The sequence below is a fragment of the Aethalodelphis obliquidens genome, unplaced genomic scaffold (assembly GCF_003676395.1).
Source record: "Aethalodelphis obliquidens isolate GAN/ISIS:26980383/991018 unplaced genomic scaffold, ASM367639v1 scaffold31, whole genome shotgun sequence".
Classification (NCBI taxonomy): Eukaryota; Metazoa; Chordata; class Mammalia; order Artiodactyla; family Delphinidae; genus Aethalodelphis; species Aethalodelphis obliquidens.
In genome coordinates this window covers 1,939,942-1,963,039 of record NW_020837975.1, presented here as the reverse complement: position 1 = coordinate 1,963,039, position 23,098 = coordinate 1,939,942, and the positions used below count along the sequence as shown (strand labels likewise).

The 23,098-nt window shown below is 39.5% G+C and overlaps 1 protein-coding gene across 6 annotated transcripts in view; it reads left to right on the top strand.

Annotated features, from left to right (window-relative positions):
• The window catches only part of PRIM2 (DNA primase subunit 2), a 278,658-nt gene that overhangs the window by 222,173 nt on the left and 33,387 nt on the right, over positions 1-23,098 (top strand). For 4 of the 6 annotated variants that reach the window (XM_027126848.1, XM_027126850.1, XM_027126849.1 and 1 more), the window contains exons 11-12: positions 14,314-14,440; positions 20,868-20,950. In XM_027126848.1, coding sequence (XP_026982649.1) covers positions 14,314-14,440; positions 20,868-20,950 — 210 coding nt within the window. Of the gene's footprint in view, positions 1-14,313; positions 14,441-20,867; positions 20,951-21,307; positions 21,540-23,098 lie in introns of those variants that run through there. The other 2 variants (XM_027126851.1, XM_027126852.1) reach the window with 2 other exon arrangements.

Here is a 23,098-nt window from a genome sequence, read left to right as displayed (position 1 = left end):
GATAATTACCTTAAATGTAAATGGACTAAATGCTCCCACCAAAAGACATAGACTGGCTGAATGGATACAAAAACAAGACCCTTATATATGCTGTTTGCAAGAGACCCACTTCAGACCTAGAGACACATACAGACTGAAAGTGAGGGGATGGAAAAAGATATTCCATGCAAATGGAAACCAAAAGAAAGCTGGAGTAGCAATTCTCATATCAGACAAAATAGACTTTAAAATAAAGACTATTAGAAGAAACAAAAAAGGACACTACATAATGATCAAGGGATCAATCCAAGAAGAAGAAATAACAATTGTAAATATTTATGCACCCAACATAGGAGCACCTCAATACATAAGGCAAATACTAACAGCCATAAAAGGGGAAATGGACAGTAACACATTCACAGTAGGGAACTTTAACACCCCACTTTCACCCATGGACAGATCATGCAAAATGAAAATCAATAAGGAAACACAACCTTTAAGTGATACATTAGACAAGATGGACTTAATTGATATTTATAGGACATTCCATCCAAAAACAACAGAATACACATTTTTCTCAAGTGCTCATGGAACATTCTCCAGGATAGATCATATCTTCGGTCACAAATAAAGCCTTGGTAAAATTAAGAAAATTGAAATTGTATCAAGTATCTTTTCCGACCACAACGCTGAGAGACTAGATATCAATTACAGGAAAAGATCTGTAAAAAATACAAACACATGGAGGCTAAACAATTCACTACTTAATAACGAAGTGATCACTGAAGAAATCAAACAGGAAATAAAAAAATACTTAGAAAAAAGTGACAATGGAGACACGAAGACCCAAAACCTATGGGATTCAGCAAAAGCAGTTCTAAAAGGGAAATTTATAGCAATACAAGCCTATCTCAAGAAACAGGAAACATTTCGAATAAACAACCTAACCTTGCACCTAAAGCAATTAGAGAAAAAAGAACAAAAAAACCCAAAAGTTAGCAGAAGTAAAGAAATCATAAAAATCAGATCAGAAATAAATGAAAAAGAAATGAAGGAAATGATAGCAAAGATCAGTAAAACTAAAAGCTGGTTCTTTGAGAATAAACAAAATTGATAAACCATTAGCCAGACTCATCAAGAAAAAAAGGGAGAAGACTCAAATCAATAGAATTAGAAATGAAAAAGAAGTAACAACTGACACTGCAAAAATACAAAAGATCATGAGAGATTACTACAAGCAACTCTATGCCAATAAAATGGACAACCTGGAAGATATGGACAAATTCTTAGAAATGCACAGTCTGCCAAGACTGAATCAGGAAGAAATAGAAAATATGAACAGAACAATCACAAGCACTGAAATTGAAACTGTGATTAAAAATCTTCCAACAAACAAAAGCCCAGGACCAGATGGCTTCACAGGCAAATTCTATCAAACATTTAGAGAAGAGCTAACACCTATCCTCCTCAAACTCTTCAAAAATATAGCAGAGGGAGCAACACTCCTAAACTCATTCTACGAGGCCACCATCACCTTGATACCAAAACCAGACAAGGATGTCACAAAGAAAGAAAACTACAGGCCAGTATCACTGTTGAACATAGATGTGAAAATCTTCAACAAAATACTAGCAAACAGAATCCAACAGCACATTAAAAGGATCATACACCATGATCAAGTGGGGTTTATTCTAGGAATGCAAGGATTCTTCAATATACGCAAATCAATCAATGTGATACACCATATTAACAAATTGAAGGAGAAAAACCATATGATCATCTCAATAGATGTAGAGAAAGCTTTCGACAAAATTCAACACCGATTTATGATAAAAACACTGCAGAAAGTAGACATAGAGGGAACTTTCCTCAACATAATAAAGGCCATGTATGACAAACCCACAACCAACATCGTCCTCAATGGTGAAAAACTGAAAGCATTTCCACTAAGATGAGGAACAAGACAAGGTTGCCCACTCTCACCACTCTTATTCAACATAGTTTTCGAAGTTTTAGCCACAGCAATTGGAGAAGAAAAGGAAATAAAAGGAATCCAAATCGGAAAAGAAGAAGTAAAGCTGTCACTATTTGCAGATGACATGATACTATACATAGAGAATCCTAAAGATGCTACCAGAAAGCTACAAGAGCTAACCAATGAATTTGGTAAAGTGGCAGGATACAAAATTAATGCACAGAAATCTCTGGCCTTCCTATACACTAATGATGAAAAATCTGAAAGTGAAATCAAGAAAACACTCCCATTTACCATTGCAACAAAAAGAATAAAAAATCTAGGAATAAACCTACCTAAGGAGACAAAAGACCTGTATGCAGAAAATTATAAGACATTGATGAAAGAAATTAAAGATGATACAAATAGATGGAGAGATATACCATGTTCTTGGATTGGAAGAATCAACATTGTGAAAATGACTCTACTACCCAAAGCAACCTACAGATTCAGTGTAATCCCTATCAAACTACCACTGGCATGTTTCACAGAACTAGAACAAAAAATTTCACAATTTGTATAGAAACACAAAAGACCCTGAATCGCCAAAACAATCTTGAGAACGAAAAACAGAGCTGGAGGAATCAGGCTCCCTGACTTCAGACTATACTACAAAGCTACAGTAATAAAGACAGTATGGTACTGGCACAAAAACAGAAAGATAGATCAATGGAACAGGATAGAAAACCCAGAGATAAACCCACACACTTGTGGTCACCTTATCTTTGATAAAGGAGGCAGGAATGTACAGTGGAGAAAGGACAGCCTCTTCAATAAGTGGTGCTGGGAAAACTGGACAGGTACATGTAAAAGTATGAGATTAGATCACTCCCTAACACTATTCACAAAAATAAGCTCAAAATGGATTAAAGACCTAAATGTAAGGCCAGAAACTATCAAACTCTTAGAGGAAAACATAGGCAGAACACTCTTTGACATAAATCACAGCAAGATCCTTTTTGACCCATCTCCTAGAGAAATGGAAATAAAAACAAAAATAAACAAATTGGACCTAATGAAACTTCAAAGCTTTTGTACAGCAAGGGGAACCGTAAACAAGACCAAAAGACAACCCTCAGAATGGGAGAAAATATTTGCAAATGAAGCAACTGACAAAGGATTAATCTCCAAAATTTATAAGCAGCTCATGCAGCTCAATAACAAAAAAACAAACAACCCAATCCAAAAATGGGCAGAAGACCTAAATAGACATCTCTCCAAAGAAGATATACAGACTGCCAACAAACACATGAAAGAATGCTCAACATCATTAATCATTAGAGAAATGCAAATCAAAACTACAATGAGATATCATCTCACACCAGTCAGAATGGTCATCATCAAAAAATCTAGAAACAATGCTGGAGAGGGTGTGGAGAAAAGGGAACACTCTTGCACTGCTGGTGGGAATGTGAATTGGTACAGCCACTATGGAGAACAGTATGGAGGTTCCTTAAAAAACTACAAATAGAACTGCCATATGACCCAGGAATCCCACTACTGGGTATATACCCTGAGAAAACCATAATTCACAAAGAGTCATGTACCAAAATGTTCATTGCAGCTCTATTTACAGCCCGGAGATGGAAACAACCTAAGTGTCCATCATCAGATGAATGGATAAGGAAGATGTGGCACATATATATAATGGAATATTACTCAGCCATAAAAAGAAACGAAATTGAGCTATTTGTAATGAGGTGGATGGACCTAGAGTCTGTCATACAGAGTGAAGTAAGTCAGAAAGAGAAAGACAAATACCGTATGCTAACACATATATATGGAAATTAAAAAAAAAAAAAGTCATGAAGAGCCTGGGGGTAGGATGAGAATGGAGATGCGGACCTGCTGGGGAATGGACTTGGGGTTATGGGGAGGGGGAGGGGTACGCTGTGACAGGGCGGGAGGGTGGCATGGACACATATACACTACCAAGCGTGGAATGGATAGCTAGTGGGAAGCAGCCGCATAGCACAGGGAGATCAGCTTGGTGCTTTGTGACCACCTAGAGGGGTGGGATGGGGGTTGGGGGGAGGGAGATACAAGAGGGAAGAGATATGGGAACATATGTATATGTATAACTGATCACTTTGTTGTGAAGCAGAAACTGGCACACCATTGTAAAGTAATTATACTCCAATAAAGATGTAAAAAAACAAAAAAAACCCAAAATGCCTTGTTAATTCCCTTGAAAAATAAAGTAGCTCTCTGTCCCTCAAAATACCTTTTAATAACTCTTCATAGAATATTTCGTGTATTTCTCTTTTGATATCCAGGTGCAGCCTTAGGGGATTCCCTCTAACCTTTAGAAAAGAAAGAAAACACTTGTCTACAACAGGAGGCAACAGATCCATATTCATCTTCTTTTTGTCCCTGAAATTGTAGAGGAAAAATCTGGCTTCCCACTGTAAATTAAAACTTTATCTCATGCCCTTTGTCATTTCAGGGAATGAGATATTCTATAATATATTTACTTTAAAAATCCAATGTAATTTTTTCTTTTGGTTGTGTGTTATGTAGCCAAACTTAGATGATTAGAAGATGACATAGAATCGAACAAGTGAAATATTAACTGTATTATTGTGACTCTGGGAAAATCATTTAATCCTTAATTATGCTGGAGCTAATTTTATAATTATGGTGGAAGTAAGAGTGTGCTAAAAATCTTGTCTTTTTTGTAGAGAGTCTGGTTCATTTTTGACATTGATAGAAAAAGTGTTTTCATATGCTCTGAGTAACCACTAGAGGGTGGTCATGGGTAGCCAGTTACCCATTTGCTATTCATACAAGACTTTCTGATGCAGAAGGATTGACAATAAAGGTGGAGAGGGGAGTACTAGCAAGTGGAATCAAAAAGAAAACTGGAGTGAAAATATTAATATTGTGCAAAATGCAGTACAAGAGAAAACTATTAAACAGGAAAACAGTTATATTTCTATATGTTGATAAAAGGTGTACTCTACCAGGAATATATGACATTTCTAAACCTTTATGCACCCAGAAAGATATCATTGAAATATATCTATATATGTAAATATTTAAATGTTTATTATAAAAATATTTAGATATTTCTTAACATCTGTAAGGTGTTAAGATGTAAGAGTTATATTTTTGCAGTCATCCTGGCAGCTCTTCAGAACCTTAGATTTATTGCACATAATATGCACAATAGGTTATAAGCAGTATCTTGAGACATCTTTTTAATGATAAAGCTAGATCTTTAAAATTCTGTCATAATAGAAATTCAGTTCTAGAAAATACTAACACTGTGGATAACATAATGTAGAAAAGCAAAGTATGAAAAAATTTTTGACAAAAACTAAATATGGGAAAATGAGTAAATAGGATAAAACTAATCTAGCAGAAGTTAAATAAATGTACATTTATTTTGATTTCAAAATGTTTGTAAAAGATTAGTACTATATCTATGAAGAGGGAGCCTTTCATTGAGCAATGAAAAGCTCTCATCAGCTCACTTCTGTGTGGTCGCTGATTGCAGGCTTCGACAATGGTTTCAGTTTGCTTCTCTTGTTTCCAGTGAGTGAAAAGACCAGTTTATGTGGGCTGAGCCAGCTGGTCTTGGACCAGAGCATCAGGCAGCCTGCTTCTTTGCTTTTCTGTTGGGGTTTGTTTGATGTTGGCTCTTTAGCTACCAGTGAGATAGAGACTAAGTTGGCCACCTTTTAAGGGCTATTAAATTTAGTCTTTTAGGCTATGTGATTCAGTAAATGCTTTTACTTTAGTGAATGAAGGATTGTCTGTGGTTTCTGTCTTCAAATGTTGGGAAATTATATTTGGAATTTTAATAAATTTTCATTCACTGTTATGTTGGTGGCATCCATACCAGTGAATAAAGCAGATTTTCTAAAAGAGGCGTTTCAGGTGGGATGCTGAAAATTCTATCACTAATCTGTCCTTTCCTAGTATCAGGCAAACTATCTGAACAGTTGGAGATCTTTTTTTTTTTTTAATTGAAGTATGTTGATTTACAATGTTGTATTAGTTTCAGGTGTACAGCAAAGTGATTCGGTTTTTTATATTTATATATATATGTATGTATACACATACACATTCTTTTTCATATTCTACATTATGGTTTATTACAAGATACTGAATATATAGTTCCCTGTGCTGTACAGTAGGGCGTTGTTGTTTAAGGTGATTAAAGGCTGATTAGTGGCCCACCTCATGATTCTCCCAGCCCATCTCCTCTCGGTTGAATTGTTAAGGCCTCTATTTAAATAATGTTAAGATGTGGTAGTTAGCGATGGGAATTTGCCAACTCTCCTTTGTCACTGAAAACTAACAGAATGGTCAGTATAAGATTTGCTTTTGGTCCTCTGGTGGGACGATCTGATGAGCACATGTACAAGGAAGATGCTCAGTGGTTCAGCCTCGTGAACAGCTACAGTTTGCTAGGCTTCACGCTGGCCTTGGTTACAGCCTAGACCGAGAAGTACACAAAGTAGGCAGTGCGGAGACAAGGGTTCTTTCCCTCATTCGCCCTGTGGTTGAGGACTAAACCCCCTGCTCCTTGCTCTCCTACACCCTCAGGGCTGCATTAGATGCTGGCTGATGCCTGCTCCAGCTCTTAAATTCCGACTGATGAGGAAGCTACATTTGCTGAAACTCCAGGTCCAGGTGCCAGGGAGGTGAGCGATGCTGTGTACTGCATCCTTCCTCTCTGCTTTCGTACCCCCTTTCCCCTGATTTTGTACCCCAGTTCCTTGTCATGTGCCACCTAGAATGGTAGAGGGGACAAATATCAAGAGTGCCTAGGGCTTCCTTGGTAGCTCAGTGGTTAAGAATCCACCCGCCAATGCAGGGGACATGGGTTTGAGCCCTGGTCCAGGAAGATCCCACGTGCTGTGGAGCAACTAATAAGCCTGTGCGCCACAATTACTGAGCCTGCACTCTATAGCCCACAAGTCACAACTACTCTGCCCACATGCCACAACTACTGAAGCCCGCGCACCTAGAGCCCATCTGTGTTCTGCAACAAGAGAAGCCACTGCAATGAGAAGCCTGCGCGCACCGCAAGGAAGAGTAGCCCTCGCTCGCTGCAACTAGAGAAAGCCCGCGTGCAGCAATGAAGACCCAACCCAGCCCAAAATAAATAAATAAATAGATTTTTTTTTTTTTTTTAAAAAGTACCTGGTAATTTGGAAGCATGATGAAATACTTTTTAGTGTTTCTTCATTTCAGATGATTAACTTCAAATTTATCATTTTTAATGATTCTAAAATCATGGTAAATTAGGAACTAAATAAATGCTATGTGAGTGGCTTGTTAGAGTTACCATTTCTTTGAGAGTAGACTCTTTTCCCTGGTATACAGTAGAATCAGAAACATTTTGTTTAACTGTGGTTCAGTGTGACTTTCAGATATCCCTGAAGCAACTGAGTGACAGCAGGGAAGCAGCCTACAGATGCATGTTTGCCATGGATAACTGACAGTTGCCTGTATTTATTTATTAATTTTCTCCCATTTATAATTTTGTAGTAGTTTCTAGAAAGTAAAAGAGTAAGATTTTAAATTCCATCTCTTTTCTACTAAGTAATTGAAATAACTAATCATTTGACCTCTTGAAATCTTAGTTTGCATATTTATAAAATAGGGATACCTAACTTCCATACCTTACAAGTAGTAAAGGGTCTAAGAAGAATCATTTCGTCACCACTAAAGATCTGTGTAAATGTAAGCTATTATTATTGAAACATCACTAAGCATAATTTTGGTTTTATTGCTAAAAACAGTAGTACAATTGTACTAAATTCTCCATTAGGAATTTAGAAATGATGTTCTTTATTTAATATCTGAATGAATAGATACAGTTAGAATGATGGAGATCACAGAGCCCCAGGTCACAGAAGATCCTCAAGTCTTGTCTTCTGAGTCCATTTGGGTATAGTCCTTATAGCAGAATATGAAAGAGACATACCAACCCACTAACCCCACACCACCTGTGTTCATGAACACAATGCTCTCCACTTCCCTCTGAGGATTATGGCAGGTTTTTTTTTTTTTTAATTTTGCGGTAAGCGGGCCTCTCACTGTTGTGGCCTCTCCCGTTGCAGAGCACAGGCTCCGGACGCGCAGGCTCAGCGGCCATGGCTCACGGGCCCAGCCGCTCCGCGGCATGTGGGACCCTCCCAGACCGGGGCACGAACCCGCGTCCCCTGCATCAGCAGGCGGACTCTCAACCACTGCGCCACCAGGGAAGCCCAATGGCAGGTTTTTGATACACAGCTGATCTTTCTTTTGATCATTTGGCTCCACTGAAAGTGATCTGCTTAATCAACTACCTTATAAAATTACATAGGATCATTTTATTCAATACTTTTTCTGTGGATTTTTAGCATTTCACTATTTTTTATTTTCTAACAAAGTGGGGAATCCAAATTTTAAAATTTTAGCGTGACGCTGCCTCAGGGGAAATTTGAAGGAAAGAAAAATATGCATGTTCTCGAGTCTAGAACTGAAAATGTTCTCCATGGAAAGGGATTAGGATATGAACATTTTTAATTTTTTAAGGAACCTCCATACTGTTCTCCATAGTGGCTGCACCAGTTTACATTCCCACCAACGGTGTAGGAGTGTTCCCTTTTCTCTACACCCTCTCCAGCATTTGTTGTTTTCACACTTTTTGCTGATGGCCATTCTAACCAGCATGAGGTGATACCTCACTGTAGTTTTGATTTGCATTTCTCTGATGATTAGCGATGTTGAGCACCTTTTCATGTGCTTGTTGGCCATCTGTATGTCTTCTTTGGAGAAATGTCTGTTTAGGTCTTCTGCCCATTTTTTTGATTGGTTTGTTTTTCTGATATTGATAACTCAAAAATATATTCAATTCAAAGCTTATTCTGTGTTAGAAGCTATGCCACGTGCTTTATGAAGATGAGCTATTAGCTCATCTTCACACCAACCCTGCCTATGAAGTATTACTCCTTTATTTTTATATACTGTGTAAGAGAATTGTTATAAAGATGATGAGTCACCTGCCCAAGGTCACACAGCTAACATGTGGTAGAGACAAGATTTAAACTCAGGTATTTGACTTAAAGCCCTTGTCTTAACTATAAGCCTTTGGTCTCTAAGTCTCCTTCAGTGTGTTGTTTGGTTAGAATGTATATGATGTTTCAGTGACCTCAAAGAGTTAAACTGTGGTTAAAGTTAAGAGTTAAAGAGAAGTATTTGCAATCTGTAGGTGACTGATTACAAAATTAGTTTTACAAATAATTGAGTAACTTTGTAAGTAAGCATTTAAAGGGTGGGCATTATGTATTAAATGCCTATGGCATGCATTCTGCTTATTAACATTGTAAGTAAAGCTTTAGGGAAGTGACAAGAGAAGAGATAATCAATGATCACAAGCTGTAGGAGAGTCAGCAAGAATGTGTGTCAAGGAGAGACCATGGGTGGTTTCACGCCCTTCCCCAAGTACAGGTCTGTTTACACGTGTGGCCCTGCTGCTGAGCTGTGCCTTCCTGTTGGCACTTGTGGCAACTAAACTTCCTGGGGCCCCTCGTGATGATGTGTGGGATGCTGGATCTGGGCATTGAAGGAGGGCCCTTTGTAGTTGGCAGACTTGCCCTCTGTGTGTTTTTAAATATGTAAATGAGAATTCCAAATTCTTGTGAGTAGGAAACAACTCACCAAAAAAGGATTGAAAATGTCTTTGTTAAAAATTACCATATCCTTACCCTGTTCTCTGCCCACATATATATGGTTGTTTTGCCTCACTTAGGTCAAGATTTTCCTTTTTGAATATAAATCTCTCTCTGAAGGGCACTTGGTTTGCAACCATTCTCACTTTACTGTGCAAGCTAAGCTTGACTTATGAAAGGCAGGTTTTGATGTTCTGACAGTGAGTAATACTTGGTCTGCGGGCTTTTCTTGGTAGGAAAGACTTTCTTCTAAGGAAGACCATGCACTGCTCATGACAGTTAGAGGTTTACTCATGACCTCTGAGAGGATTTGGGTGTAAATACTATAAAAAATGTAATAAGATGCAGTCGCTGGGCCCCAGGTGGAGCTGGGGTGGGAGGCAGACTTGTGAGGGAGACTCTGAAAGAGACGGGTAGGAGCAGGATGAGGATGCGCCTGCTTTATCATGTTTCTTGAGTTCTACTGGTAACATAGTGGCCCTGAAAATGATTTGCTGCTGACTTGAGCAGCAATGCAGATTGCAGTGCCACGGGACTAATTTGGAAGGTTGCCAGCTTCCACTCAACCACCTTCAGGCCTGGTGTTGATTTTCTGGCATTTCCCATTGCTGGCTGGAGTGGAATGGAGGAGCCAAGGCGGAAAAGAGTGTTTCCACCTGGTTCTCACCCCCTCTTCCCATGTGAATCTTACAGTTGTTCCTTTGAGTTGTGAATGTGGACACCTGGAAAGTAAGTATTCCCTAAAAAACATTACCCAATAAATGTACCTTCTACACAATATTTCAAGAGTTTGCCAGTCTGAAAACTAGAGAAGACAGTTTGTATGATAAATACGTGAATAGCCCGAAAGCTTAGTAAGGTCCAAATTTTAGACATATGTACACATAAGCGGGAAGTAAATTGGAAAGGAAAGGGAGGGGAAAGATAATAATTATCGCTTTTCTTCCTTTAGAGAGGGTAGCTTTTCATTACTTTAACATAATGGCTGACCGAAAAGTTCTTTCAGTGTTTTCTGATGAATGTACAGAAATCTTATGTCTAATTAAATTCAATTCATACCTAAAAGTTTGCACAAGGAGATTGATTATAGTTAATGCTTATGACTAAACAAATAGAAGTTGTCCATAAAATATGTTTGCTGGAACTTTTAACATTCTTGTTTTCACCGGTGAAATTTAATGGTAATTTGAAAATTTTCTTTCTTGAAAGTTTTCTGTTGAAATGCCATTTGTTTTCCTGGTTGTAGATTGCTTGTGGGCAGATAGGTAGTTATGAAACTGTAAGCTACTGACTGCTGAAAATTCCAGCAGTCTTTTTTTTTTTTTAAGTAGAAATTGATAAACTGATTCTAAAATTTATATGGAAATGCAAGGACATAAAATAGCCAAAATAATATTGAAAAAAACCAAAGCAGGAGGACTTACATTATCTGAATTTGAGACTTATTCTAAAGATTTTGTAAAGAGAACAGTGTGGCATCGGCAAAAGTATGGAACTACAGAGCAATGGAATAAAATATCTTCAATAAATGGTGTTAGAAAAAGTGTTATCCAGTTCACATGGGGGTGAAGGATACCGGATATGCCATCCAAAATAACGCTATTTTGGCATGTTGACTGAAAAAAATGCACAATGTGAGAGTTGTGAGTTAAGTTTTATTTGGGGCAAAATGAGAACTATACCCTGGGAGACAGCCTCTCAGATAGCTCTGAGGAACTGCTCCAAAGAGATAAGGGGGGAAGGTCAGTATGTATGTGATTTTAGTGACAGGGGTACATGCAGTCAAGCACACATTTCAGCAGAAGGTTGCTGCTCATCACGAGGAAGATGCAAGAAATTAGGTTCATAAAATTAGGCTCATAAAATCTTTACCTGAAAGTATCTAACTATCTGAAGGCTTTTTCACAGTTATACCAGAGCACAGAGTGCCTCCTTCCTGATCTCAGCCCTGAACTCCTTTCAAGCGGTGTTGAAGGTCAGCAACTGCAGTGGCCAGGGACCTCATCCTTGTAGAGGCAGATGGCAAGTGACAATTTCCAATTGGCAGGCATAAGGATTATTTTGAGCTAAAGGAGGAGCAGATGCAGGAAAAGCTCTCTCCTCCCCTAACTGCCTAAGGATACAGTATAAATTTCCCCTCTTATAAAGGAAATTTACATTTGTAATGTTATCTCTGTACCAGGAAGAAAGCTACCCAAGTCTTATCTGCAGGACAAGCCAACCCTTATTTACCCTGTATTTCCTCCCCTCCCCTTCTCAGAACTTGCTTCCCCAACCCAGAATCCCTAAACCCCTTTTCCTTGATTTAGCCTAAGATGATGTTTAAGCTTCAGTCATCAGCCTACCTCCTTGAGTCATATCTCTTTGTACATGTACTTATGTACAAATGTAATTAAGTGGGGGGTTTTTTCCTTGTTAATCTGTCTTTTATCAGTTTGATTCATGGGCCCCAGCCATTTAACCTAGGAGGGTAGAGGGAAAAATATTTTTCTTTCCCTACAGGGGATAAAAAGAGAACATACGAAAATTAACTCGAGATGAATCAGGACCTAGACTGAAAAGCTAAAACATTATGGCTTCTAAAGGACAATACAGAATATCTCTGCAACCTATCTTAGAGAGGACACAGAGAGCACTGCCATAAAAACGTGATTTAATTAGCATTCATCAAAAATAAAAACATCTGCTCATCTTGTCAAAAAGTAACATCAAGAAAATAGACAAGCCACAGACTGAGAAAATATTTGTAACACCTAACAGGTTTGTATCCAGAATATATGAAGAATTATTTCAATGGAATAATTGTCAACCCAGATTCTAAAAAGACTTGAACAGACACTTTACAAAATAAGGCATATCACAGCCAAGAAAGCACATGAAAAAGTACTCAACAGTGTTTGTCATCAGGGAAATGCAGAATGAGATGCCACTACCCATCTATTAGAATGGCTAAAATGAATGAAATTGACACCACCACACTTTGGGGAGAATGTGGAACTCTCATGCATTGCTGATGGGGTATAAAATAGTACAGCCATTCTGGAAAATGGTTAGCAGCAATTCTATTCCTGCGTATTTATCTGAGAGAAATGAAAATAATGTCCACAAAAGTCATCTGCAAGAATGTGCATGGCAGCTTTACTGATAACAGCCCCAAACTGGAAAAGCCCAGGTGTCCATCTGCAGGAGACTAGGTAAACTACCTGGTATATTCATACAGTGGAACAATCTGCTGGTACATGTGACAGTACATGTGATGCATGGATCAATCTCAAAAACATGAAAAGACATTAAAAAGTCAGACACAAAATACTTAAGACTGTACAGGGCTTCCCTGGTGGTGCAGTGGTTGGGAGTCTGCCTGCTGATGCGGGGGACGCGGGTTCGTGCCCGGTCCGGGAGGATCCCACATGCCGTGGAGCGGCTGGGCCCGTGAGCCATGGCCGCTGGGCCTGCGCGTCCGGAGCCTGTGCTCCGTGGCGGCGGGAGAGGCCGCGGCGGCGGGAGAGGCCCGCGTACCGCAGAAAACAAAAACAAAAGACTGTACAATTCCATTTATGTGAAGTTATAGAATAGCTAAAGCCACGGTGACACAAGTCAGACCAATAGTTGCTTCTGGGTGTGGAGGGCGGGGAAGAATGCTGAGAATGCTGAGGGGCTCAGGGGGCCTCTTGGATGGTGGAAACATGCTGTCTCTTAATGCGGGTATGTGTTACATCAAACTGTAGACCTGAGATCTGTGCATTTCACTAAATGTAAATTGTAGCCTCAAATTTAAAAATCTCACCCCTAAACAACAGGGACCTACTATATACTACAGGGAATTATATTTGATATATTGTAATAACCTATAGTGGAAAGAATCTGAAAACGAATATAATATATATAAATATAATTGAATCACTTTGCTGTATACCAAAAACTAACACAACATTGTAAATCAACTATACTTAAATGAAAAAATCTCACCCATAAAAACCCACAGTATTTTCCAATCTCTTATTCTGATTCTCTGTCCTGCTTTCCTGAAAGTATTAGATAGCTTAGACCCACTATACTGAGCCTTTCAATAAATATGAGTTCCTTTTTTCTTCTTATCCCACCCATTTCAAAGTCCTTCCTATGCCATTACCTTGCATTTTGAACATGAGTCAGGAATTCCAGGCAGGAGGTAATCACAGTAGTTCCTTCATCAAGCATTTGCTGACTGCTTGTTTTGTATAGTGAAAATCCAGAGGAAGGCATTAATTAGTTAGGAGACACTTCAAAAGTAGAATAGGCAGGATGTGGGAATTCAGGGAAGACTAGGATAAAGGGAGTAGAGAAGATGATTTACATCTAGCATGATCTTTGGAATCAAACCAAGAAATGAGCAAATCGATGATTATTCTCAGGAAAGGATTATCCTCATCTTTAAACATATAAACGTAAGGTGTCTCTAACCTGAGAAATGTGTTTCCTTTAAGTTTTTTACCTTTAAAAACCTGTAAAGGACCCAAATGTTATATTGGTATAAATGTACATCTGCCTGTGAATGCTAAATTTATTTTAGAAAAATCACTTTGTACTCTTCGATTCCAGTGGGCACTGTTGACACCACCAGTACAATGCTGGCTTACTTTGTCTCTTCTTTCTTTTTCCTCTCATCAGTTTGATAAAGGCTACTCTTACAACATCCGTCATAGCTTTGGAAAGGAAGGCAAGAGGACAGACTATACGCCTTACAGTTGCCTGAAGATTATCCTAACCAATCCACCAAGCCAAGGGGATTATCATGGTAAGTGCTTCCTCTGGATGTGTCTGTGATGTACAGGAACCCAGGAGCTCTGTAGGAAACACTGAAACAGTGGAATGGTTTTTGCATTACTAAGGGGAACGGGTTTGTAGCTTGTGTCGGTCATCAGGTCAAGCCAGAGCTCCACTAGCTTCTAGTGGTATGTCTTATTATTGAGCTGGGTCAGCACAAGAAAGTGGTTCTGCTGTGCTCTACTTTGTGCTGGACTGGGCTCTTTAGTCCTCCGTCCCCTTCACCTGCTATTCTCTTTCTCCTGTTCTGCATGTGTCTTAGAAGGCTGATGCGAGTTCTTCAAAGCTTTTAAAAATTGAGTGCCTCGAATTTTGGAACAGTAGATTGATCAATTTTCAAAGACTACTGAGGGAGAGTGTGTTTTATTCTCATTACTATCATCTGATTAACAAAGATTGAGGGATTTAACAAGTCACAGTTTCAAACATCTATCAATTTGCCTAAGTTGTAGGTTAAAAAGAGAGTTAATCTGTTTTCTGTAGATTTCTGAGTTTAACAACTTTTTTCTAAAATAGTTCTCTGAGCATACCTTGAAAAGCTCCTCACTTGTCTGGTATGTGAGAGGATGATTTAATAGTCCATATTAGTTAAATTTTCTAGATTACCAAAGCTGACTGCAATATGTGTCAAAACTTTTTCTTGTTTTAATTTCATCTTAAATGAAATTCTTTTTTAGAAGATCACACACTTGCAGGCTGTTAAAGATCCAAAAAATCTCAAATGGAATTTTAAGAAAGATGCTTCATGTGTCCAGAGCATTCATATTTAGTAGATGGCAAAGGTGGCCAGTCCTGGAACACACAGTGAGCGGTTTTCACCGCTTGTGTCAGGCACTTACGGAGCTTTTAGAAATACAGACTCAGGCTCCACCCTCAGACGCATAAACTCAGATTTATTTGCTAGTTCTCTGGGTGATTTTGATGTCTTCTACACTTTGAAAACAACTGACCAGATACTTGCGGTGAGAAAGTCTGTAGCTTTTCCCAGTGGCCACACCAGGGAGTAACTTACACTGAGCTTGGCCAAGTGAAGCTCCCAATGGTTCTGTCGGTTTCCAGGTCCTCACACTCAGCACTTACTTAGTTGATTTTTATTAGCTTAAAGACAGGATTTTATATTTCTTCTTCCTGTTTTTGTATCTTATTTATTCTGGTCCATTCTGTTTGTTTTACTTTGTTTTTAATTTAAACTCTATCAGCTAGAAAATAATACACAGCTAACTCTTGAACAGAAGGGGTTTGAACTGCGTGGGTCCATCTTACACGCAGATTTTTTCCAACAAATATATACAGTACTACACGATCCGAGGTTGGCTGAATCTGAGGATGTGGAACCTCGGATACGGAGGGCCAACTGTGGGACTTGGATACCTGCAGACTTTGATATCCCAGGCAGATCCCAGAACCAGTCCTCTGTGGATGCTGAGGGACCACTGTACTTAGCAAACACTCAACAAGCTCGTATTGTTTTTTAGACACATTGATCTACCCTTTCTTTAAGTGAATAAGCTATAGTTTTGTGGAGCAGTTTTAGGGTCACAGCAGTACTGAGCAGGAGGTATAGAGAGTTCCCGGGTGCCCTCTGCCCCACATTTGCTCAGCTGTCCCCATGTCAACACGGCCCGCAGCAGAGGGCTTGTCCCTATGAGCTGAGGATGTGCTGTCTGCCGCTGTTGGGTGTAGCCAGTTATGGATATCATTTCTGTCCCGGAATGATGGTGCTCGTGAGCTCACTGTGTTGTTGCAGATTCTCCATCTGCGGGATCTGTCCAGCTTGATGGAGGTGGAGTCCAGCAGTGGAGTCAGCACTTCTCCTTGCAATTCTGTCAGGTTTTCCCTGATGTGTTTTGATGCTCTTTTGTTAAGTGCATACACATTACGGATGGTGATGTCTTCTTGGAGTATTCACCCCTTATCGTTATGTAATGCCCCTTTTTATCCTGCATAAACTCCCATCCTTTGAACACTGCTCTGTCTGAAAGTAACATAGATACTCCCACTTTCTTTGATTTGTGTTAGCATGGTGTATCTTTCTCTGTCTTTACTTTCAATCCATGAGTCTTTAAAGTGGCTTTCTTGTATACAACATACCGTAGGGTCTTGATTTTGATCCATTCTGACAATCTATTTTTAATTGGTGACCACTGACGTTTAAAGTAATGATTGGTATAGTTGGATTAATGGCTGCCATATTTGTTAGTGTTTTTTATTTGTTGCCCTTATTCTTTGTTTTTGTCTTACACACATTTTCTGCCTTTTGTGGTTTTAACTGAGCATTTTATATGATTCCATTTTTTTTCTCTTTTTAGCATATCTATTGTACTTCTTTTGTTACTTTTTAAATTAGTTTTATTTTTTAAAGAGTTTTCACTATATGTGTACAACTAATCCAACTCTCTTTTCAAATCACCACATCACACATAAGTAATGCAAGTACCTTATAATAATGAATATTTCTACTTCCCTGTATCATTCTGTCATTCATTTCATTTATATCTAAGAATATATAAACACACACAGATATATACATAAACATGCATAACAGAATACACTGTTCCCATTACTTTGAACAAACTGTTATCTGTCAGATTATTTATGAATAAGGAAAATAAAAGTTTTTATATTACCTTTCCTTATCATTCTCTGATGTTCAAATTTTCTTTGGGTAGATCTGAATTTCTGGTTTGTATCATTTTATTTCTCTTTGAAGAACTTCTTTTAATGTTTCTTGCCCTGCAGGTCTGGCAACAGATTACCTGAATTTTTTTTTGTCAGAGAAAATCCTTATTTCTCCTCTTTTGAAGGAGAATTTCTCAGGGTACAGAATTCTGGGTTTGAGGGATTTTTTTCGCTCAACAGTTTAACTGTTTCACTCCACTCTCTTCTTGCACAGTTTCTGAGGATAGGTTAGATAGAATTGTTTTCTTTGCTTCTCTGTAGGTAAGGTGTTTCCCCTTTGGCTTCTTTCAAGATTTTTCTTTGTTATTGATTTTCTGAAGTATGAATATAATATGCCTAGCTGCCTTTTTTTGGCATTTATCCTGCTTGGTGTTCTCTGAGCTTCCTGGGTCTGTGGTTTGGTGTCTGACATTAATTTGGGGGAAATTCTCTGTCATTATTGCTTCTGTTTCTTTCTCTCTCTCTCCTCCTTCTGGTATTCCCATTCTCATATGTTACACCTTTCATAGTTGTTCACAGTTCTTGGCTATTCTGTTCTTGTTGTTTTTCCTTTTGTTTTTTTGGTTTTGAAGTTTCTATTGACATATCCTCAAGCACAGAGATCTTTTCCTCAGCTGTGTCTGCTAATAAGCCCATCAAAGGCATTCTTCATTTCTATTACAGTGTTTGCGTCTCTTTTTGATTCTTCCTTAGAATTTCCATCTGTCTGCTTACATTACACATCTGTTCTTGCATGTTGTCTACTTTTTCCAGTAGAGCCCTCAGCATATTAATCATAGTTAATTTAAATTCCCAGTCTGATAACTCCAGTATCCCTGCCTTATCTGGCTCTAATTCTGACACGTTTTCCGTCTCTTCACACTGTTATTTTTTGTTGAAAGGTAGACGTGAGAAACTCCAGTACATAGGTCTGTAGTGATGCGGTGGTGAGCAGGGGGGTGTCTATAGTGTTGGATTGGGTAATTGGGTCGCAGTGTTTAGTGACCCTGTGGCTGTGGGCTGTGAACTTCAACAGTGATTCTCAGCTTCCTCCCTTTGAGGGGACAGGACGGCCCCAGGAGGCTGGAGCTGCGCATTTCTCTTCCCCCAGGTAGGTCAGGCTCTGGTAAAATAGTTTCTCCTGAGGGCAGCCTTACTAAGAGGAACAGAGTACTCCAGAGTATTTAAAATGGTACCTTTGCTTACCCCCGTGCTAGAGCATGAGGGGGATTTCTCTGTTATTCACTGTGAGCACCTGGTAGAGCCCCTGAAGTTCAGCTACAAAGTGTAGCCCTCCTCTGACTGGTCTCCCTGGAGCTTCTAACTCTCAGACGTGTCCACACAGAGACTCCAGAAATTTGTCAGTTACAGGTTAGGTTTCCCTACCCCAGTGCTGGTTCCTACAGAGATTTCTGCTCTGGTTTGTTGTGATTCTCTCTGTCTGCCTCTCCCTCCAATTTTGGGGGCAGTGGTTTGCCCTGTGACCTCATTTCTTTGACAGATCTGAGAGGAGTTGTTGATTTTTCAGTCTGTTCAGCTTTTTTTTTTTTTTTTGCGGTATGCGGGCCTCTCACTGTTGTGGCCTCTCCCATTGCGGAGCACAGGCTCCGGATGCGCAGGCTCAGCGGCCTTGGCTCATGGGCCCAGCCACTCCGCGGCATGTGGGATCTTCCCGGACCGGGGCACAAACCCGTGTCGCCTGCATTGGCAGGCGGACTCCCAACCACTGCACCACCAGGGAAGCCCTGTTCAGCTTTTTACTTGTTAGGATGGAGTGACAACTTCTAAGCTCTTTCTGTGCCAGACTGGAAACCAGAAGTCTCTATCCTTTTAGATTTGTGTAGTTTGCAAAGCTCTGTAGCCCCTAGGTTGACATATTTCATTAACCAGCACTGCCTGGAATGGTGTTGTTCAGCCAGTCAGAGTTGTGGTAGGTAGAACTATATTCCAGACTGTTTATCCATCCTTTCCACAAATGTGTGCTGGGAAGTTCTATTCAACACTTTGCTGGAATCAGCATTAGTTGTGTCTACATCCACTTCATCTTAAGTTACCTGTGAGTTCAGCCCTTTCCAGTTTGGAAGATTGTTCCCTTTGATGTGGAAGATAGAAACAAAGTAGGAGTTGTCAAGTTCTGTTTTCTTTCTGTCATTTGTCAAAATAACACCAGCTTCCCTGCTCCTGAGGTGGTTTGTTTCTTCTGTTTTCTTCTTCTTGTGAGCGTAGCTTTGAACGACTTTTTTGTGACCTCTGGTTTTTTGTCAATCTTCAGTTTCTTCTTGGCTTTGCCCTTTCTGATCCTTTTCATTACAGGTATAGCCATTATTTCAAATGAAATTTGGACAGTTCAATTAATCTGTCTCTTTTTGGTGTCCTTTAATAATTCTGGGCTTAACTAAGCCTCATTTCTTTCTCATTGGGACCCTTTGCCATTTCATCATCAGACTTTTTTTAGAGTAATAATGTTGGCTAACCCATGTTGGGTGCTTCCTACGAGCCGAGAGAGTGTAAGGGCTTTATCCTCCATTGTCACAGGAACTCTGCGGGTGTATTTCCCACACATGACAGACAGTGAAGCTGAATCAACAACAAGACACGAGACGTGCCCATGGTCCCCTGACCCATAGCTGGTAAAGTGAGATTCAGATGCAGGAAGGGCAGCTCCAGACTCTTAACTACGTGCTGTACAGCTGCTCGTCACACTTCCTTGTACTAAATGGCATTACAGTGTTGATCTTAATAAACTATATACTACGGTGAATTTTGTGACTTTCATAATTTGTAGGAATCCAGTGTTACCATGGATGCTTTTACTTGTAGTTAAGACTTTTGGTTAAACACATTTGTTTAGCATCTAGGCTCTTTTTCCATTATTTTTGCTGCGACCAATTTTCCATTGATTTCATTAAAAATGCACAGTTGTTTCTAATTAACTTACAGGTCCATCATCTGTATGACTGAAAAAAATTATCTGGTTTCCTGTATTAAATTTTAAATTAAGTATGTTGACTTATCATTACAGTTTCTTATTAAAATACCTAAAATTTCCTAAATTTTGGCCTAATACAGCTTTTACATTTCAATTCTTCTCTGTTATTTATGCATATTTTTTAGTAGTCCATCCATATTTTTCTCATGAAATAATATAGAGATTACATGTACCTACTATAAGTTGTTTTTCTATGAAGCAGTTTCCTATTTGTCATCTCATGTCCATCTGGGATTCCTTTAAATTTATATGGATTCTACTCTTTGGGAAGTAGGCATAAAATTAACATGTGAAAATGATGTGAGCTTTTTATATTTCTTAGAGTTTGCACGTTTTTCTTTTTGTTTACACCATCTGTCTTCCTTTATGCCTTTATGTAATTTTTTTAAACTAGAAAAAAATGTGAGATTGTATAAAGTTTTTAGGTAAACTGTTTTATAGCTACTTGGTGATTATCTCTGCTTGTTAGCTAGTAGCATAATTAAAACTGCTTCCTCCTTCTAGTGAGTGGGCAGCCTTGCCTGAGAATGCTGGAATGTTTTATGTAAGTCTTGAGGCTGTAGTGCCCTGGTAACCACACAGCTCAGTCGTCATTTAGATAAAGAGAGGAAAGCAGTTGCACCCATGGGCAATTAACTTTTTTATTAATAAGCTGTTAGACAATTAAGGGGCGCTGAGACGGTCTTTCGAGTGTGGTGGTGTATTACGTCCGGGTGAATAACCTTGCTGCTGTGCTGCTTGTCGTTGTCAGGGTGCCCCTTCCGGCACAGTGATCCCGAGCTGCTGAGACAGAAGCTGCAGGCATACAAGATCCCTCCCTCAGGGATCAGCCAGGTAGGTCGGACCCTGCCCTGCAGCCTCAGTAATGAGACAGTGGACAGGCCCTTCAGTTTCATGTCATGTTCTTGCAGTGACACGGTGTACTACCTGTTGGGCCTCACGCCAAACATCCTATCTTCTGGGTGAATTAAGCCAAAGCTTTGGCTTTTCTGCTTTAGACTCCTTGGAAATTCTAGTTATTCTGTCTGCTAGGCTGCATTTTTACATAATAACGGAAGCTGAAAACCTTTTTTTTTCCTCTCAATTTGTTTTACTGTCTCAATGGGGGGCATTTTAAAAAAATTTTTAGAGGAATGCATTTAAGCTTATTAATGAAGCTGAAAATCAATGATATCATATTTCATTTTGGAGACTTTGTGCTGTAGGGAAGTTGAAGGAGAAGATAACGCAGTATGGACTGGCTGGGCATCTCATTTACTACATCAGATCCACACTTCCGAGGATAGTTCATCAGGTCGAACTGTTTATCAAACTACTTTGCCTCGTAAACCACTTAGATAAAAAAAGAAATGCTCAAATGTAAAACCAAATATTTAAGAGTATATCGTTTAATAAACATGCGTTTAAAAAACTTGTGACCTCACAGACATACTGTCTCTAGTGTGCTTTGTAAGTTGGCTTGGATTTTGAAGGAGTTCAAGAGGAGCTTCTGCTTCCTTAGCTGAAAAAGAACAATATCTGTTTTAGAGCCGGAACATCTAAATCATTATATATCAATTTTTTTTTCTTGAAAAAAAAAATTATTCTAGAAAACTCTACTGCTTCTGCTGCATCCAGAGTATATATTGAGTTTAGTCAATTCAGTTCAAATCTTATGGTTTTTCTGTCCTCTGGGGAAGGCAGTGCTCAAGGTGCTCTTTGCAAATGCTAAGAAAATTCAGATATAAACCCTGCTCCTTCATAACCAGAATCTGGAGGGAAACATGTGCCGAGTGTAATGAAAGAGGCACACATAGAGTGTCTCGGCTCTTCTGAAGATGGGGGATGGCTACCAGATTGGGAGGCTGAGGATCACTTCCTGGAAGAGATGCTCTGTGAATTAGGCCTTGAGTGTATGGGGGGTGGTTAAAAAGAGAGAAAGTGTGAATAAAAGACGGTAAGTGTATAGGATTACTAGGATTTCAAGCTTACGGTATTGGTGGCACCAGTACATCAACATTAATAGGCAACCTAAAAGAAGTTGTTGGTTTGAGAGATTAGGTTTGGAGCTGGGACAGTTAAATGGCAGACAGAATGTGGATTTGTCAGTGCATTAGACAAATTCCAGCTGGAAATCTGATGTTCTTTAGGGTTAGAATTGTAGAACTGTGGGATTGGAAGGGACATTAGAAGAGATCTCTTCACTTTTGTGGAGTTGTGGGGTGTTACATGCCCTTGGGTGCACAGCAACTAAGTCAGTAGAAACAGAAATGGAAGCCAGGCCTTCGGACTCCACATTTTCTTCTCAACCCCAGTTTACTTTAGAGCTGATTATCATGAGTTTTCTGTGGGAGAGGACAACAAATAATGGAGAAGAGGGGGTAGGGAGTCAAAAGCCAGGACTCAGAACAGAATCTTGGCTGATGCTTCCCTTTGTCAGGCAGTAGAAGGACAGAGCAGAAATGGGGGGAGAGGGAGGGAGTACTTCAGGAAAGTGCAGTGTACAAACGTCAGGAGAGGAGTGTGAGAGGAGGTGTGGACCACAGGGTCCTGCGTAGCTGAGGGACTGGGTGGGATTAGGACTGAGGAGAGGTGACTGGATTTGGTGAGAGGCGTCAGTGTCCTGGGGGAAACCAGAGCAAGATCACAGTCACTTAAAGATGAGTGAATGAGACAGTGGCTTGGATCTGCAGACAGTGAGCATGTTTCACGGAAGGTGCTAGTGAAAGGGGTGTTGGCGCTATCAGCGTAAGCCTCGTGGGTGGTTTGTTTGCGTGTTTGGGGCCAGAGGAGACCTGAGCCTGTTTGTAGGAAGAGGAGAAAAGAACCCATCGGAGAGGGTGGGCTTGATAAAGATAGAAACAAAGATAATCCCTCTCTAACCGAGCAGAATTAGCTTATGTCTCCATTACATCATGACCACAGTGTACACCCCTTTGCTCTTTTTCTTTTTCTCCAGTTTTCTTGAGACAAGATTGACATACAGCACTGTATAAGGTGTGC